The sequence below is a fragment of the Phalacrocorax carbo genome, chromosome Z (genome assembly GCF_963921805.1).
Source record: "Phalacrocorax carbo chromosome Z, bPhaCar2.1, whole genome shotgun sequence".
Classification (NCBI taxonomy): Eukaryota; Metazoa; Chordata; class Aves; order Suliformes; family Phalacrocoracidae; genus Phalacrocorax; species Phalacrocorax carbo.
Window position 1 is genome coordinate 44,235,889 of NC_087548.1, and position 20,129 is coordinate 44,256,017.

The following is a 20,129-nucleotide window of genomic DNA, read 5'->3' on the forward strand; positions in this document are numbered from 1 at the left end:
TTTAAAAAAAACAAAGAGAAGTTAGGATTTCGACTGTGGTACAGACTTGTAGAGGCCAGTTTTCCAATGCATATTAAGGGTTATTTTTAAAATCTCCTTGGCTCTGGTAGCCCAGGCTACTTGGGATTAATATAGAAGTGGAATTTGATATTTCACGAACTGTTTTCTTTAAAAACTCAGAAAGGCAGTAGCTGTAGTTCATTAATATTGCATTGCAAAATTGTTCTGCTGTTGACTTGGACACATTAGATGATTATCCCAGAACCTGTGAGGATTTTAACATGAGTTGTTCCAGTGGCTTGTCTGCTGGTACCTGATACCTCTCTTCATCCACTGGTAGAACCAGCAGACACTGGGGTACAAGTGATATAGTGACAGCTTTTTGTAAATCAAAACACAGGACTTTACGTGAGCTCAGTGTTCTGTGTTGCAAGTCATGCCACTGGAGTGATCAGTAGCTGTATGCTATGGCATAACTTGATATGGCAAATTAAGAGAATACAAACTGTTTTAGAAAGGAGAGGCCATCTGGTTCAACGTGCCAAGTCTTCTCTGGTTTATAGTAATCCCATCTCTATGCTCTTTTACCAAGGTCCTGAATTCCCATCTTCAGAAATAAGTCTAGATGTCCATTGAATTAATTGAAATACGCTGCTCACATTGTCTTTCTTTGCAATTTACCACAGTAAGGCTCCCTTTCTTTTCACTTATAATTTATTGTTTAACACTAGAAATTTTTCTCATTTTAAAGTAAAATAAATTATATTTTAAAGGATTAGACTTCTTTTTCTCATTCATGCACACTTCATCCTGGGACACCAAAGAGCTGTAATCCATTACTTTTCAGTGCTGCAGATTCCTACTCAGTTAACTTCTCTTCTGTCCCTCTGATAGGGGACATTTCTTCTAATCAGAGATGTGAATCGTCAACCTTCTTCATAGCACTCATCTGATCTTACCTCCAGGGCACTTCATCCTCCTTTCTTGGAAGAATAAGTGCTCTGTAATGCAGTAGCTACTACAGTTTATTAATTATCCTGTATATTTGGCTGACCCAATATGATACTGTGTTGTGTAAAACACAACAACAGAAACAGTTTCTATATCCTTTCAACTTAGCATTTGAAAAGATCTTTGGGAGATGCCGAAATATAAGATACATTAGGTCATTCACATATTTTAATTCCATGTGTTATCTCTCCTTCATTCCACCTTTTTTGGCAGAATCATTTCTAGCCCTCCATAAGCACTGCTGTGAATTTCTATAAGAACTGCATATTACAATGTGTGGCCCATCTACTCAGGAGCATAGGAACAGCTTTTCCAAAGGCCCCTGTAGTCCAGGATCCTGTCAATGTGAGTAACCAGTGCCTGTGGAATAGTATGAAAACAGGTTAAGCATATATAATATTTCCCTCCTGTACTCTCTTAGCCTCCAGCACTCTGCAGCTCAGGTGCTTCGTGGGCCAGAGATGGTATCTTTGTGTTTGATAGCCTTTGTCAGATTTTATCCTCCGTGAGTGTGTTACATCACTTTTTGATCCCAGGTAAGCCTTGGGGGTTGGCAGTATCTTGTGGCAATGAGGTCCACAAGCAACTGTACGCTATGTATGGGTGCCTCTTTTTGTTTGTTATGAACCTGCAATTTACAAACTTGTTGTCTTCTGCTTGCGTTATGTGAAACTCGGAATGATTGGTCTTTCTTCATCTTCCCCATACCACTCATGGTTTCATAGAGACTAATGAAAAGAATTTTATCTCCAGTGACACAAAGTTGACACACAATATTGAACTGATGTTGCACAACTGAAAAGTTACAGTGTAATAAATGTTGTTCTAGACATTGTTTCAGTTTTCTGACAAGACTGCTGATAGAATTAATTAAGAACTTCAGACCTAAACCCCTTTTGAATACCGATGAACTAAAGCAGGATTAAACGTGAAAATGAAAGGACACATCTTTAGCTATTGGCTACTAATCTGCTTTATTTCATAATTCATTAAGCTCGTGTGCTGCAGTGATATTGCTTGTTATGACTGTGAAAATAATATATTGCTTTTCTACAAGTGGGCATGGCAGGACTGATGATATTTTAAGAGGAGATGGTGACTTTGTCTGCAAGGCCAGGGCATGGAAAAAAAATGATAAAACAATTATTGATTTTTTTCTTGTGCTGAGAGAAACATTTGCTTGCATTTTATGAGGGGGAAAGAGCAGATGTTCACCAAGAGAAGAGAGGTTTTCAGGTTTAGCAATAAGACATGATAATTTTTGCAGAGAACATTTATTTGCAGTTATATCATCCTGAGATGGGGAAACAAGTCAGAAGACCAAATCATAAGTAGCAAAAACTACTTTGAAATGCTGTAAGCCTGGAGGTATACAGGATGCTATTTTAGGATGGGGTGAACAAATGAATCAAAAGGTATAGCTTGGTTGCAGTTTGACAAACTCAGATCCAGTTGCATTAGAGACTGAGTATGTACTTGTCACATGACAGTTAGTTTAAGCATATGCTGAACTGCATTGCTGCTTTCAAGACTACCACCCTAAATTGCAAAAGGTGTGAGATCAGCAGGGCTCTGGAGAGATGCAGCAGTCAAGCCATACAGGCCATTGGGCAGGATCAGGGCTGAAACCTATGGGTTAGTCATTCAGGTTTATTTGGCTCACAAAGTAAAAAGATTACCTTTATCCTATTGGCAGAAAAAGCATCGCTAGGCTTTAGAGGATATACAAAGCGCTGTGAAACATTACTGCAGTGTCACTCTGGGAATTGTGGGGACCTGGGAATGCTCAACGTAGATGAGGAAGTCTGTTTTTCAAGGCTGTGCAATTGGTTGCTGTGCTTTTTACTGCATGCATTCAGAGTAATCAACTACTTAAAGCCAGAAATTGAAAAAAATGGGGAAAGGGTTATGTAATACAATATGTGCAAAAGCTGGGGGTTGGATTTGACATCCTCTCTAGGAGTGCTGGAGCCTCCCCAAACATGGCCACCAGCATTTAACAGGAAGAGAGATTACTCCCAGTTGTGGCTAATCACTCTCCTCTCCTTTGGTCAGTCCCTGCAGCACCCTACGGCATGGCTGTGGAGCCTGAAAGCTCTCAGTTGTACCTGCAGCACCACATCCCCACAGTGCTGCTATGGTAAGACTGGGTTGCAGCTAGCATGCATTGCAAAAGTGTGGCCAGTTCATTCAGGCCTCTCTTTTCATGGTACCCATGAGGAAGGCGTAAACCTGGTGTGAAATGCTTGAGTGGTCAACTCAGCAACCTTATCTCTTGTGCCTTTCCCAGCCCATGACTTGCATCTTATCTGTGCAGCCCCACATACAGCCTGTTTCTTCAATCTCTGTAGGCTGGCTTCCCCAGGCTCCACCCTGTGTGTTCCCAGGAAGAGCACAAGGGCTTACTTGCTCGTTCTTTGTAAGAGAGCATACCTCTTTGCTCACAAGCATCGAGCACAAGGCTTTGGGTTCTCATGGCAGTTGGACAGTAGAAGCTGAAACAGTGCAAGGGCAGGGTTTCAACAGATGCATTTTCAATTGGCATAAGGAAATTGCAGTGATTGCCTGCCTTTACCTTGATGACAATCAGCTGAGGGGTCTTCTTTGTAGCAGTAACATTAATGTGCAAGAAAGCTGGGTTTACATTGGATGGATGGATGGATGGATGGATGGATGGATGGATGGATGGATGGATGGATGGATGGATGGATGGATGGATGGATGGATGGATGGATGGATGTGCATGAACTGTGTGCAGACCCTTGGGCAACAAAAATCAGCTTCCACAGAATGTCATACTACAGGCCTGGATTCCTTCTTAAAACTGAACTTTCTGCATCAGGCAAGCCTCACCATTTCCTAGTGCCTGTGACGCAGGATATGGAACATACAAAGCCAGAAACTTTAGCAAACTCTAGAATTAGATGCCCTGCTTCAAGGCTAAGACATGGTGCTTATACAGCAATCATTGAAGCTTGATGTCTGCAAACAGACAAAAAGAATGTTCAAGGTCAGTTTATCTGGCACCTTTCAAAGTGCTACAGTCATTTAAAAGATGAGTGCTGAAAGTGGTGACAAGTGTAATGACATTGTATTGTTGAAAGTGCAACATTTCACATGTGGAACAGTGTGGCGGTTTACTCTTGGAAGTGCTTCTTTGGAGAACATCATAGTTCACTGATCTGGCATAGTAGTCTCCTCCCTGTGGATAGTTTGCACATTGCAGAAGCTAATTCACTAGGCCTTCTGGTTCAGATTCTAGCCCAATATTGCTAGTAAAAGCAACTAGTGAACGTAATACAAGGCTACGGCTGGACTAGGGAGTGCTTGTTTTCATAAACTGACATTTGGAAGGAAGTACTTCAGTCCTAGAAAGGATCTGTAGAAGTGCAATTCTAAATAAGAACGAACCATCATAATGCAGCTGCTTTCAGGTAAGCATCAAGAAAATATACAGTAATTTGTATCCCTAAAACAGTTGTTTCTGCAGCATTTTTACCGCTACAGTATGGATTTTAAAGTGATAGCATATTAAGTTAAAATTGTAATGTTTTTAAACCTATCATAACCTTAGTTAGACTGAATATAAAGGTGTTATTTACCTGCAACTGCAGTCTGCCTAGCACACAACCATTCTAAAATTATATGTATCAAGCAGCACTGCAATTACAGTGTGCATAGCAGCAACTTTATTCTGCAGAATGCTGATGATATCTGAGAGCTGTGTAATACTTGCATTTCTTATGAAAACATACAGAGAAGGCATCCCTTTGAAGCACTCAGCACCTTTAATGTTTGGTAGAGTGTAGTCATGTTGTCCTTCATTGGCCCTTCTTGGAAAACACCCCTTAGCATGGCTGAGAGCTTGGCAAGAACAGCAGAATGGCACTCCATGTCCATCCACTGCTATTGTGGCACAACTGTGGGTGCTTGGACTCAACAGTCCAATAAAGATCGAAAGAAGCTTGCAACTGTCTGGCAATTTGTTTCAGGCATCTTGCAAACAGTGGTATGAAGTCCTGGGCTTCAGTTCATGAAAGCTCTGAAGCATGTCCTTCATTTTAAGCACATACCTAGAACAGCCCTTAATGCTTTTCTGAGATGAATAAGTGTTGACTCAGTAACCACTGATCATTAATAGAGAAGGAAATGTGTATTTAGAAAAAGTGCCTTTGGCCAGGCCCTGACCTGTGCTTTGGATGTAGCTGAACTGAAATCTGAGTTGAAACTGAAGGTGGTCTTGTACCACAGGCAGATGCGCAGTCTGCCACAGGTGATGCTCAGTGTTGCACAGGTATCCTGTCTTGTTTGCAATGCCATCTGGCAAGAAGAGCACTCCTTATAATGGTTTTATTTCTACTTTGCAAGGCAGTGAATATTATCTTCACAAAGATGCTTAAGCATTGGAAGTAACTTTGCCTAAAATGATTGATATTGGCAATCGTAGAGATGGAGAGACCTCAGGACTTCTCAGTCCTGGGCAAGTACTCTGCCCAGTGAAGTCGTCTTCCTTCAGGGACAGAAATGGACGTAGCACCAGGCAAGATGATGTGGAAAGAACACCAAAGAGCCCTGTGGCTCATGCGTATCTGTAAATCAAATTCTTGGTGTCAATACTGATGAGTCAGTCTTGCTATGGCTACAAAGAGAGACAGCTAGGTCTGTGATGTTACGGATCAGTTCGTCGCAGAACCATCATTTGATGGCAGTTTATCATCATCACTCTAGAGTGTGTCAGTCATTTTACTGAATGACATTGGAAACCTAGCATAGAGTCCTACCACAAATACACTGTGGCTCTGTAACAAGGAACCATGGAAAAAGAAGATTTGGAGAGTGGGTTTTTTAAAATGTCTTTTTCAAAATCTCTTGATGTAAGATGTGACAAATAAGAAAAAATTGAGACACATATTTTATTGTTTATAGCTTTCATTAATTTTTAAGGAATGAGTCAAAAAAAATGCTGAAAAGAACCAGTAGCAGAGGCTATATGATGAGGAGATCTAAGAGCCATTTTAATATTTGATGAGACCAAAAGCTTCTCATCACTAACTATCTTTTAATGGCACTTATGCTTTTTCTGGGTGTATGTGGCTGCATGTTTCTAAGGTATGAACTTTTCAGACTTTCTAATGAAATACCTCTCAAGATGAGGGTAAAAGTGGTGATTTTGGAGCAGTTTGGTTGCCATGCCAATTTAGGTTACGATAAGATGGGAAACTGAGGCTTTGTTTACATCTCAGGGTGTTTGTGTGTTACTTCAAACTCTCCACATCATCGAGTGACTTCTCAGTCAAAGATGATTAAAAATACTGATGCACAGAACCTTACAGCCAGTCTGCCTACCAGAGGGATAAACTGTAACACAGAGACAAATGACATCTCATGTAAGAGGAGGAGTAATAGCCTAGTAATAGACCAAGTCTATGAAGGTTTTAGCATGACTTCCTCTTTCTATGGAATCAGTAGCAAGCATTGACTTGTGGTGATGCACAGAATAGGGCTGAGCTCTTACAGCCATACAGTTTTTGGTATGCTGGGCTAGTGCTGAATTACTGACAAATAGCTGGAAGTGGATATTCTGCATGATATAGAAACAACGTGAATGCTGTCTAAATTTCTGTTGGGTTTTCCTTCCGTTTGCTGTTTAAACATGGCAACAAGGAGGGCATTATTTATAATAATAAACGTGAAGTCCCACAAGGTGAAATGATATTTTGAATTGACAGAATCTTGAAAGTGCAAATGTGATTTCGTAACTAAATACATTTTCAGACAGGAAAATGAGAGTTAATCAAAAGTTAGATGTCCTTGAAAAAGCTTTCCCTTGGGTTTTTTTTTTTTCAACTTCCTAGTAAATACTCGCAGCTGTCTTGATGCAAAAGTAATCGGAATATCTATATATGCATATCACAGTATCTCAGCAGTTACACTATTTTAAAAGTACTTGAGTAAATTTGTGTATTGATGTGATCTGTCAGAAAGGGACATATCAGGAACAATTAATTGCTTAGAAACTGGAAATAAGAGATTTTTTTAAAAAAATGTAAGTAAGATTAAGAAATCTAATTTTAAGGAAGTATAGCATTCTGGGGAAAATGAAAATATTCTAAGAGACTCTCAGAAAGGCATTCATTCAGTGAAAGTTCCTATTCAACATGAGTTGATTTGGGATAGGAATCCATGTCTTACCAGATACCAGATTATCAAGGGAATATATCTAAAGGACTGAATTTTTTTTAAAGCTGTGTAGGACCAGGTAGTTAATGTGGAAGGAAATATTTTGATGCGTTAACTTTGGAAATTATCAACAGAAAATAGCGTTGCTTTAATTCACTGAAAATGAGGATATTAAACTATACAGATCCTGAGCCTATAGTGTCATGCAATCAGACCACTGTGTCTTCATGGACTTCAGTGGATATCACCGAGTTTCTAGGAGAATCATCAGTGCAGATTCCATTTCATTAATCTTTTTTACTTTCCTGAATGTTAAAATGGAGAGTGAAACCAGCCTAATTTAAAGTGGGTTGGTAGGCTAAATTAATTCATAATTTTATAGAGCATCCTGTTCCTTGGGTAGGATGTGCCAAGTAAGTGTTACAGATGAGTTTGCACTTCAGAGACAGTGTCTTTGGAGATCCTCTTGAGTGACCTATCATGGTAGTGATTGTTGTTGGGGGGAGAGGAGTTTGGACCATGAATCCCTAGTTCTTGAAAGCTACTCAAAGTGAACGGTATCAGATGGGAAAAAAAAAAGCCATGGGTTCTCCTTATTTAATGTCCTGATACTTTTCCTTGCGAGGGTCTGGAGGAATTATTTCTGACTCTTTTTATTTGTTTTTCTCAGGTTGGGGGTCATACCATGCTGCCCATTCGCTGGATGCCTCCAGAGAGTATCATGTACAGGAAGTTCACCACAGAAAGTGATGTCTGGAGCCTGGGGGTTGTACTGTGGGAAATCTTTACCTATGGCAAACAGCCATGGTATCAGCTCTCAAACAACGAGGTGTGTGTAATACCTTCTCACATGACATTGGGAAGGCTGGCACATTAACTACTGGTGTAGCTTCTATGGAGAAGGGACAGCAACAAATTTATTTAGTAAAGGCAAACCCCCTGATATCAGGTATTTATGGTATTGCCATGAACTTTGTGGTTGAATTTCTTCCTCTTCACCCTTTTCTCCCCAGGGTAAATGGAAGTTGTCCAAGCAGAACTGATTCATTTGGAATTTAGCTTTTTCCTCTGTATAGGGTAGAGTCAGCTCTTGGTATTGAGAAAGATCATGAGGCAATGAAAAGGAGCTTAGCTATCTCCTGAATGGGCTTTGGGTGATTTCAGTTCCATATCATATATGTCATTGTTGCAGAGTCGTTGTCCAAAACCGTTCTTGAATGGATTGAAGTAGTCTGGAGATCTTTTGATTTCCAGTCAGCGACAAGTAACCCCTTTCCAGAGATTAGCCACAGTGATGCTCATAAGTTTAAGGAGGGAGGGAGGGAGGGAAAGGCACTGATGCCTTATGGGAGCAGGGTGAAAACAGCCTCCTTCTGAGATGAGGAGAGGTTGATAGGTGGGTAGAGAGAGGAGGCATGGGATTACTTCCTGGCTATCATTCCCTCAAGAGTGGAAGGGGCAGCGTGGGTGATCTTAAGATCAGTGAAGGTATTGCTCCTTCACAACTTACATTACAGTGATTTTCCAGATCTCGTCCTGCTGCGCATGCATCTACCTAGAAATGCAGCCCTTGGCAGGGTTCAGTGGGTGACTGCCACCAGTGAGGCTGCTGTGGCAATTAGCAGTTAACTCTTCTATGGATGATCCCCCCCTAGTTGGCACAGCTGTGCTGATCCTTTCCTTGTGATTTCTTGTAGGTGATTGAGTGCATCACTCAGGGCCGAGTCCTGCAGCGACCTCGCACATGCCCCAAGGAAGTGTATGACTTGATGCTGGGCTGTTGGCAACGGGAGCCTCACATGAGGCTGAACATCAAAGAAATCCATTCCCTCCTCCAGAACTTGGCCAAGGCATCTCCAGTCTACTTGGATATTTTAGGATAAAGTCTCCTAGCATTTCTTATTATGGGCTGTGGGAGTGAATGTGTTCAACTGCCGCTGAACTCCATTAAAATGTGTTCTTAACTTTGACAGTATTAATGACAAAGTTGCGGAGAAGCTTTCAAAGGGCAAGCAATGTGCACTTCTCCATCTGTAGACACAGTATTGACTTTTTAGACATTACTGAGATGTATCTCCTCTCTCTCTCTCTTTCAGTTTCTATCATTTTTTTCTTCTCTCCTGTCTTTCTAATCAATTTGGCTTCTGCATTATTGTAACTCTGCATAGACAAAGGCCTTAAAAACCTGGTCTGTTATACCAACAGACTCTTCAGTTTGCCCACCACAACTAACAATGCCTTGTTGTATTCATGCCTTTGATGTGGATGAAAAAAAGGGAAAATATATTTGACTCGAACTTTGTGATTTCTGCTGTACAGCTACTGGGAGTTTCTATGGATTCACCTCAATTTTTTCGCTTCGGCATGTGGGTGGAAAAAGAAGACTGGTGTTCTCTACATGAAGCATGTTCCTTGCGGAGATAAAGCCAGATGGAAAGAAGACAGTCTTATGTGATATACTTTCTGGAGGAACTAGGGGATCAGATGGCATCCAACCCCACAAAAAAAAACCACTGAAATTATTTGATGGAAGGCAAGAGGGGGTTTAGCACTTCTCCTGAAGAGTCTTTCTGAGGACTAAAGGGATTGTTCAAGGAGGTGCTTTGCCAGTACCTTTCATTGCCAGATACAAGTAAAAGGGGAAAAGATGCTGCTTGCACTGCACACAATTATATTACAACATGATAAACTAAACACATGCCCTTATTTTGTCTTCTGGTAGGATATTGTCACGCTACTGGTATTAAAATGTTCTCCAGCTAGTCTTTTTTAATAAAGGCTGAAGCTAGGCTTATTAATGTACAGTATTAATTTCAGGATCATATGTTGCAACTAAGGATTTTGATAAGATAGGACAAGCTGTAGATGCTGGGGCAGGTGTATTTTATACTGTGCTTGTCCAGCAGCATATTCCTTCCTTCCTCAATCCTTTTTCTTTTTTTTTTTAACCATGCAAGCAAAACTGTGCATGGTCTTTGTCGATTAATGCCCTTTGTGCAGAGACTATCACTCATCTTGTAGTACACCCTAGTAGGCATAGTGAACTCATAATGATATAACTTATATTTCATTAGAAGGGGCTAATGGAGGACATTAGCCATGTTAAAATGCCTTTATAACGTTACAGATACAATAGGCTGATATAACATGAATAATCTAAAGCACGGAGATCACTGGTTATGTTTGAGCCATGGCAGGGGATAGAGATCTCTAGAAAAAACAGATTACTCTGAGGTTATGGCTTACTATTCAGAGTGCAAAGGCCCTGAGCTCAGCACCGTGTTTGTATTGGTACTAGTGCTGTCATTACCAACACCCACTGTTTCTTAAATAATTTATTTTTGGTTGGATTGGCATTGTATGTGTACCACATTTGCATGGCCACTGTGCTGATGACAGCTGCATGGGCATACCTGTTATTTTTCAAACCAGAAGTTGACAGTTTCAAATTTAGAGTTAGGATTATTTTTAATATGAATTCTTACAAATGAAAACCTACCTTACCTGTTCCTCAAGACTTTTGCCTCCCTCTGTGAGGGGACATTACTGCAAAAAAGCGATCTTTCTTTCCATTTTCTCCTTTTGTTATTTCTTATTGATATGAGCCAGATCAAAATAGTCCTTCACCTTTGTGTTGGGGATATTTTATTTAATAAATTAAGCATTTTATTTTTGTAAGTGTTCCCATAGCATATTTAATATATAATTTGCTTGCATATATTATTTATTGAGGCACTTTAGGTTTTTCCTTCAGAAGCTTTTAGAGCTAGCTCATAAAGATTCTGAACATTTTCAGAAGAAAACAGTTCACTGGACACTGATGAAGTTTTACCCTTCTCAGTGTCATTGAAAAGGCAGCATTACAAATAAACCTGACAGTGTAACTATAAAGCCATACTCAGTATTTCTTTAATAAACTAGATGTTATTTCTTAACCGCTACTGAACTGGAAATACACAAAAAGCCAGAGGAAGATTCCTACAAAATGGGCCTTAAGATTTTATCTAGACTGTCTTGGAAGTTCACACAGAAAGCTAGATAAAGACTGAGCATCCAATGAAACCCATTCTCTTGAGGGTCTGAATGTTGTGTTTTAAAGGAATTTGAAATTGGTTTTCAAAATAACAGTGGTGGAAAAGAAAGGTGTCAGAGTGCGCTCATACGGTGCAGTGGGAGGAGGCTGCAGGTGGTGGAGGGGGCGTGCTAAGTTTCCACCTGCTGTATTCTGTCTTAGTTTCTTATGAGCTGAAGAAAAAGGCATCTGAGATGCTGCTTCTATTGGAAAGCTGGCTCCAGCCTGAAAGCAAACAGGTGGGTTTTGGAAGCACTGAAAGAATGTATACCAAAAATAACCACAAAACCCTGAAAATGTACTTAGTGGCATCTTCTTTTTGATTTACTAGTGAGACTATTAGAGTCATTTCAGAGAATAAATAGTGTTACAATGCATTGTGCAATAACATAGCAGTATGTTAAACTTCTAAAGGACCAAATGTTTGACAGAGCCGCCGGTATGGATAACCTTGACCTATATCATTAATGTTCTTGATAATGCATAAAATGTTTAATCACAGTAGACAAGCTATAAACTGTAGCTATACATAGTTTGCGTATGTTCATGGAAAGGTGGGTAAGTGTAGAGGAATGAGCAGAGAAGAGGAAGAAATATGTTCAAATCACAATGAAGGGTGAGTATATGTGCATATTCGTCATGCTTGCACTGTCAGCTAAATCGTGTACGTTGAGTAAATATGACAATCAGGCTCATTTAAAAAGTCATTCTGGACTGTGCTATGAACTGATCATATATATAATATATATTATATATGTGTGTTTGCATATGGCATATATATATACACACACATAGGATATACATGTATGCCTATGTCTGTTGTGTTTTATTTATATATGTGCAGACATGCATGCACATTATGTATGGGCTGTGTGTATATGTATAAAATTATATACACCTACGTAATTACAAATTATGATTAGAGTGCTATTAATAAATTGATAAAGTCTGCTGAGTAACCAAATTTTTTTTTCTTTTGATATTTCTTTTTCTATGTTTGTAAAATTCAACTTTTTAACTGGTGTGCAGCCGAGGCAGTGCTAGAATGCCAGACATACAACAACAAGCACTTTTCTTCCCCAGATGATTGCATAAAAACATTTCTTCCGTTCCCATCTCACCTGTTGATTTCTCACAATGTGATTAACAGACAAACCTACAAGCTCAGAAAACAGAGTTTGTTTTACTGTCATTTCTGGGTTTGTGCTATTGTTGTTTTATTGTCCTAGAATAACAGTGCAGCTCCGCTAGCAGTTTATACTCGTCTGAAGTAACAAAATAATTCCAAGAATGAGCTGCACTATTCAGACTGCAACATGACTTGTAGGACAATGAGAATGCCAAAATTCAACAGTAGTGACAACAGCATTTGCCACACTCTGTCCTTCACTCTCAATAGACCCACAGAACTCAGAACTGGCTGTGAAAAACAGATACTTGTAAAGCAACAACACCCATAATGCATGATGGAGTGTACCCTTTCTAAAAGAACTCAATTCATTTCGATTTGTAAAACAATATATCTATATATTGTCTACAGTTTAATAAGTAACTGCCTATTTTTTATCTTTTTCTTTCTTTTTTATCCTTTCTTGCTAGTTCTTTATCACTTTCTTTCCTTCTTTTCTCTTCCTTTCTCTTTTCCCCCCTCTTCTCTCTTTCTGAGAGATTGTTTTTGTTGTGGTTGATGTAGACTTTTACAAAACACTTTAAAAAGAAATTAAATAACCCACTAAAATGATTAGGTCACTGGATGACTAAGGTACAATGCATATGTGTTAGAACAAGTCTGTGTCTGGTTGTTGCAGCCTGTAACTGAATTTCAAATACTGCTATAAAATGTGAGGGAGGGGAGTGGGTAGGGTCTGGGAAACAGATCGGGGATTCTAATCAAAGATGAAGGTTTTGATAGCACAGGAAGTTGTATTTTATTGTTGTGAGGGCTGGGATGAACCATGCTGCTTTGAATCAAGAGGTCCTTTAGAGCCTTAGTTAAAACACCTGTATTTGGGTGGGGCGGGGGGATATGCTACATTCATCACTAATACGAAGCAAAAAAAAAAAAAAAAAGTCTACATGTTGCAGGGAAAACACTGTGAATTTCACAATAGCAACCAAGTGACTATTTTGCCATCTTTTAAACATACGTCTCAGGAGAAGACATGGGAGATGATGGGTGTGTTATTTTTCCGTCTATGCATTCTAGACCAGGTCTGTGGGGGTTTTTGTTTGCTCGTAGAAGGTTCTGAGTGATGACCGGCTGGTATTTTATAAACACTGAATACTTTGGGCAAGGATAATAGAAGCTGCTAGTAGTGAGGCCGTTTGATTGGAATATGTGAGAAAATGGAGATCAAATCAAATCTTCCCAGAGGCCTATATCTTGCAGCTTATATGTATCTTTCTGTAACTTAAAGAAAAGCAGCTAAGAATGTTTTATATACAAATAATTTAATTCAACATTGATGTTTAATTGAATCACCAATAGAGAGAGAATCAATTAATTATGAAATATTTGTCCCAGCCCTGCTCTCCACCTATACTTTATGTATATATATATTTCTAGATATCGCTCTCTTTGTCACTTAAGGTAAAGAGGAAGATATCTACATATAAATATAAATCTCTATATTGTCACCAAACAATGTGACCTGGTGTGTAGAGCTATCTTGCTCCTTTCTTTTTTCTTTTCTTTAATGTGATGTCTCCGTGGAAATATTTAGTGGCTCTTGTTTTGCAGTTTGTTATAACAGGTCATTGCTTTAAAACTTTCATTGCATCTTGGCTGATTTCAAAGTGATGCCTAGGTATCAGTGTTAAAAGTTTTGTTTGTGAATCATGTGACCAGCTTCTCTCAACATGACATGGAAAGTCTCTTGTATTACAGTGTATTTAATAAAAATGATGTCTTACAATAAACAACGTCATCCAAAAGAAAGATAAAATAATTACTTTAAAAAACCTAAAAATTTCATGAAGTGTTGTGTGCTATTTTCTTTTATTTGAATGCCTTTGTTTACCTCCATTCTTTTTGAAAAGGATGAAATTAAGGAACATTTTGGTATGCTTAGAAACATAACATATTTGCACTCTAAAACTCTGAATGAGAAAAGGGTCGCTGAACTCATAGTTGATGAAAGAGGAGACCCATAGTATTAGGGCAAAGGAATATCCTGTCTGAAAGTAATGATAGACTATTTTTATTCTTCATTTTCCAAACAAAGATCTTATTTGAATGTTTGTTCATCTGGGGAGCTGTCTTAGCAAATACCTGTTTGTCTTCTAGCAGAAAGAGGCCTTCAGATATTTTCTGGCTTTTTGCTGAAAGTGATCCTCAAACCACAGCCCCATTATAGACGTAGTTTGTACTTTTTAACTCATGTCAGTCTAGAATGAATATATTGTGAACAAATATAGCATTAAATGCAAGTCCTTGAAGAACATAATTAGGATTCAGAATGCAGAGTGCTTAGACATACAAAGGAAGGTTCAGCAACTTGATTAAAGATCCCTCCACAAGCTATTGATCTCAGCCAAGCCCTTCAAGGTTAGAGTAAAACAATATGAGAGCCACTTTATGACTGTGTCTGCTTCTCCCTGCCAAGAGACCTGAGGTTAGATGAGCTGGCTACAAGAATTCAAAAGGTCAAAGGAAAATAATCTGCTGAGAAGAAGCCTCAGGATAAAGTTTGTCCAAAGCTGTGAAAATATCCTTGAGCCACACTAAAAATATTTTTTGACAGTTTGTGTTCACCTAGAGACTTAGAACTGCCTTACCTGCTTTCATGGTAAAATCTGGATCCCTTCCAGACCCAATGGGTTGTGTTGCCATCCTGCAATAAAACACTTTGCAGCAGACAGCTGGTTGCAGTCAGGTGTGTTTGGCTGTAGAAACTCCCATTGCTGAGCCTGTGTAAGCATTGCCCTGCAATCCCAGCAGCACTGGCATGACAGTCCCCACACCCTCCCCACCATTCCCTTTCTCCAGTGTTTTTTAAGGGCAAGGGCACATAGCAGCAACAAAGACTGGACATTGCTGCTTCTCATGCCGCTCTGCCTCACAAGACAAAGCCAGATGAGCCAGCAGGGCCCATGGACAGCCTCAGCAGTACACTCAGTACTTTTGCAGCACTGCAACAGGGCAGGTTAGTTGTTCCTTTCCTGTGCAGCCCAGCACCCTCAAGACTACAGTATGAGCTTGTGCTCCTCAGTAGCACTCCTGCCTACCCATGGTGTCCCATGGCTCCTTCCCAGCTCATCCCAGCCTTCCCAAATGGGCGTTGTGCAGGAAGGAGGTGTGGTACATTGATACCCTTGCTCATCTCTGGTTGAGCGAGGAATAGTTTTGTGTGTTTTCCTGTCTTTCCTACCTGGGCACATGTGGCCCCACAGCATGCCATAAAGCATGTCACAAAGCAGGGGCTCAACTTAAAAGTAATGGCTGGTGCCGTCTTTATTGCCTTCTGTTCACTGCAACTGTAAGGGTAAAGGTATTAGTTCAGGCTGCACAAGGGGCTTGCAGAAGACCCTTTAATGAGTCTGAAGAGCTTCCTGATGCTCCAAAATGTGTCAGACTCAGCAGCCTATTTAAGGTCACTGGTTTCTGCTGCAAGGTGCACAACTAGCCAAGCACCCTCCTATTTACTGCTCAGTGACAGCCTTACACAGACTTTCAGCAGCCAAAGACCCATCAGCTCATCCTGCGCCTGACTTCTGCATAAAATCCACAGAGAGCTGTGAAATAACTAACAGGCCAAGAGGGCATATGCAATACAAGTCCTGCACCTGCTTCTGCTAAGACTCAACAAACTTCCACAATTGATTTAATGATGAAGAAGTCTTTGTGCTAAATGTTTCATATAAATGAAAAATCAATCATCTTGATCACTGTATTATTTTAAAAGTGATTCACAGCGCTATTGATTACTCCCATTAGTATTTTTAAATGGCTATAATAATTTATTTTTAAATCAGTAAGAAAGTTGATGTTACCCTAGAAAGGATGAAAAAAAAAATCTTGGCTGTCATTAGGACAGGGTCGGGCAGACTCTACTAAACCAGCTGACAGGCTAGCTTACCAAAGCAGCTTATTAATATTTAGTATAAACCATAGGTTCTGACAGGCAAGACTTCATGCAAGAAAGAAAATATTTGAAGTAACCACCTGAAGAATCACTCAACTCATTCATATGCTAAAAGTCCTGTGCTTTGACTTCTTGAGGATGGTTTGATCTGCATGACACACACAGGATTCCTTCAGCAACACCTGCCTTTTGAGAGTTGAAGATTATATAGGGCTTGGGTTTATTTTTATTAGTGATGCACTGAAGAACACTAATAAAAAGGACCATAAGCAGAACAAGAGAGGTATGGAAAAACAATTGCTTTACTTTCTTGAGCTGATAGTCATATCATGCAAAACTACTTACTATCACAAATTATCACAATTTAAACTAAAACTCAGGCTAGACCATGTATTAATAAAGGTGGTCAGCACAGAAGAGCTTGTCCTCTTTCTGGCTGCGGTCTGATTTAATAATGTGCAAAGAAAGAAGAGATGGATGGGAGGAGATCAGAAAGTAACTAAGCAAACCCTTGTTTAAAACATGATGTAAATATTAGACTTGTAGTTTTGTGATTCTGTATGACAGAACAAGGGGCAATGGGCACAAGTTGGACACAGGAAGTTCCACCTCAATATGAGGAAAAACTCCTTTCCTGGCAGGGTGCCAGAGCAGTGGCACAGGCTGCCCAGGGAGGCTGTGGAGTCTCCTTCCCTGGAGACGTTCAAAACCCGCCTGGACGCGTTCCTGTGCCCCCTGCTCTGGGTGTCCCTGCTGAAGCAGGGGGGTTGGACAAGACGATCTCCAGAGGTCCCTTCCAACCCCTACCATTCTGTGATTCTGTCCAAGTGTCTGACCTTAAAGACAAATAAAACAGACACTGACAAATTATTTACACATATTTTGAGCACAGCTGATAGAGAATAAGATGTTTCTAGGCCTAGCAGTGCTTTGTTATTTTACAATGACTGCTAGTCTCATGGAAAGTCCAGGTCTGCCACTCTAGTATCCTAATTTTTGCCTTTTTTTTATTCTGAAACAGTTTGTTTAAATACATAAAAACTGATATTGCTGTTCAGTGTGTCGCAGCATGGGCAGAGCTGGCTCCAGGGTTAATTAATCTGAGTTTGCCAGCTAGCCCAGTAGAGTAATTTATTGGTGATTAGCAGAGAATGGGAATATTGACACAGGTAACTCCCACGACAGGATCCTGCTCAAAGTAATTCAAGTTCTCCTCTGGAAGGGCTGCAACAGGGATCACATGGCATTTAGCGCCTTCTTCACAGTCTTAAGCCAATTTACAGCTGTTTTGTGATAGCTGATCAAAGGGAAAAAAATCTCTCCAGAACACCTTTCTGAATGCCCTTCTAGCCAGCGCTTCCAGCCCTGGTCCTCGGTAACGTTCAAATTTAAACTTTTTCTTCCTCAGCATGCATTACCAGGGCAGAGCCTTCAAATTTGGGAGAGGTGATCAACTTCACCCTCAAAGCAGATGGTTCCTTGCCACTTGGTTTTCACACTTGTAAGTGTCCTTTAATCTCTGTGCCCTGACACTGCAGAGACAGCAGATGCTCTCAATACATGTGAGGGCAGGTGAATGGTATTTATTGTCCATGCAACAGAGAGGAGAAAAAACATGTACGTGGGACCCAGTCCAGGCTGCAAAGCTGACAGAAGTTGAACTTTTGGTTTCCAGCCCCATGGCAGCGCTGAGGGGCCCGTGGTATTTACTGAAGAGCAATGTGGGAAGGTCTCTTCTCAGCATGCTCATGTCTTATCCCCCTCAACAAATATGTTTCCCTCTCCCTTAATCTCTTGCAGTATGGGGTGGATAGAACAGCCTCAGCATGGGTGTCCCTACAGGGGAGAGCACAGCCTTGGCCTTCAGAATCATGTGGCTTTTGGGGACAGTCCTGGCAACCAAGTAGTCCCTGACCCCAAGTGCCTGCACTGATTGGGTTTCTGCATGTTCACATCCTGATAGAGGTGATGGTCATGATTCCCCTCTGGTGGCAAACACTGGGTCCAGTGGTGACAACAAGCCTCCTGTCCATCTGCTGTGAGTGGGCACAGTCCCACGGGATGCTTGAGGAGGTGGTGTGGCGTAACTCCAGCGTGAGCAGGGGGTGTGTGGCTGTGAACAACATGCAGCCTCTAAACCTCCTTTGACTCCTTCCTGCAGCCTTTGAAGGATCTCAGGGCCAACTGGAGAGGAGGAAGGTGGGAGCACACTTTCACCAGGGCAAGCAAATGGCTGAATGTGCAATGGTCTTGCTCTTAGGTGAGTGGGAAAAGGTGTTAATCACTGTGATGGGGATCACCTGCCATCCTGTTCATCACAAACACCATGCACACAGATGCCCACACTCCCATCTTTGCATGCTGCTGTGCCATCAGAACACCCAGCCAGCAACTGGCATGGCTGTAAGGACTGCAGAGCTGCCCATCTTGGCATGAGCTGGTGCTCGTGGCTGTGGCATCTCTCCTCAGGAGTACACCCTCTGTTTTGAGTGGACATACTGGCTGGGGGAATGCTGCTTGTTGCCACTCAGGCAGTCCTGTGTTGTTTGCCATGCAGACCACTGGCAACTGGGATTGGACCTGGGTCTTGGTCTTGGCCATTTTTTGGGTGCCTTGTGCAGCTGCTTGCCTTGCCCCCAGCCAGGGGTCTGGTAGCAGACAACCAGCTGGGTCCCAGCCCTGCACCAGGAGGGCACCAGCTCCCTGGCCCCAGCCACTCACCTCTCTGCAAGGCACTGCCTAGCTGCTCCCTGGTATAGCAGCTGATAAATCACCCAGTGGCATAGCTTTGTAGTTTTAATGATCTTGAGATTGACATGCTGAAACACCTGTCCTGTTTCTATTGCACCAGTTAAATCTGCTCATAAAGGGAGAACCCATATACCTTGTCCCAGAGACTATGTAGGCAGTCCTCGGAGGCACACACAGTCACGTCACCTGTCACTTATTTATCTCATGCAGGTGAACCCCTGGATGGCACCGGCAATATTTGCACCTGTGTGCCTCACCATTGTTGGCCCTGGGCACACCCTCCTTGGCCCCATGCTTTCCCACCACTCTTGCTGAGGTCAGTTTTGGGAGCCAGCACACAGGCACGTGGACAAACCCACTGCTGAGTGCCCTGGCCCCGCTGCGCAGGGCAGACAGAGGTGCAGTCTTGCACTCCTCACGCAACCCACCATGCATTTTGCTTTTGCCGCAGCTAATCACTATTTCTAAAACTGGCTTTTTATTCATCAGGCAACTTTTTTTCAGCACTTAAGTTAGTCTATTAAGAGCACTGCTAACATCCCCAGCTCCTATAATTAATGTTTCAAGAAAAATAATGGCCTGGAACAGCAAATCTATAGGAGACAAAATAAAACAAACATATGGATCTCGTATTCCCTGCTCCCCTCTCCCCCCTCATCCCCGAACACGCGGGTTTTGGCGCAGAGTCTGTTTGTCTTCCAGTTCCTCCAAGCTGTTACACAAGAAAGAAAGTCTCTGCAGACAATCCATTGTAAACCTGGGTCATCTTTTTCTGCTTATGTTTTTTTTTTTCACTGCTTTGTGATTTGGGGAATTATGTTGACAAATGTCATTAGCACCAGTCATTTTTAGCTACCCAGAATCTAAAGAGGCTTGGATGAGGGAAAGCAGATGGAGAGTAAACATGGTGCCTCTGATACCACACAGGCCACTAAATAAATATACACTTTGCTTGGTTAAAATAACACCTATTGGCAGTAAATGTTGGGTCTTTTTTTACCAATAGGGGACTAATCACTCTGGCAAGAGCT

General features: G+C 41.1%; 1 protein-coding gene across 2 annotated transcripts in view; it reads left to right on the top strand.

Annotated features, from left to right (window-relative positions):
* NTRK2 (neurotrophic receptor tyrosine kinase 2) overlaps window positions 1–14,232 on the top strand; it is a 204,588-nt gene extending 190,356 nt beyond the window's left edge. For both annotated transcript variants that reach the window (XM_064438186.1, XM_064438181.1), the window contains 2 exons: window positions 7,862–8,020; window positions 8,889–14,232. In XM_064438186.1, coding sequence (XP_064294256.1) covers window positions 7,862–8,020; window positions 8,889–9,074 — 345 coding nt within the window. In that variant the 3' untranslated portion in view covers window positions 9,075–14,232. The remainder of the gene's footprint in view (window positions 1–7,861; window positions 8,021–8,888) is intronic.
* The last annotated feature ends 5,897 nt before the right edge of the window (window positions 14,233–20,129 follow it).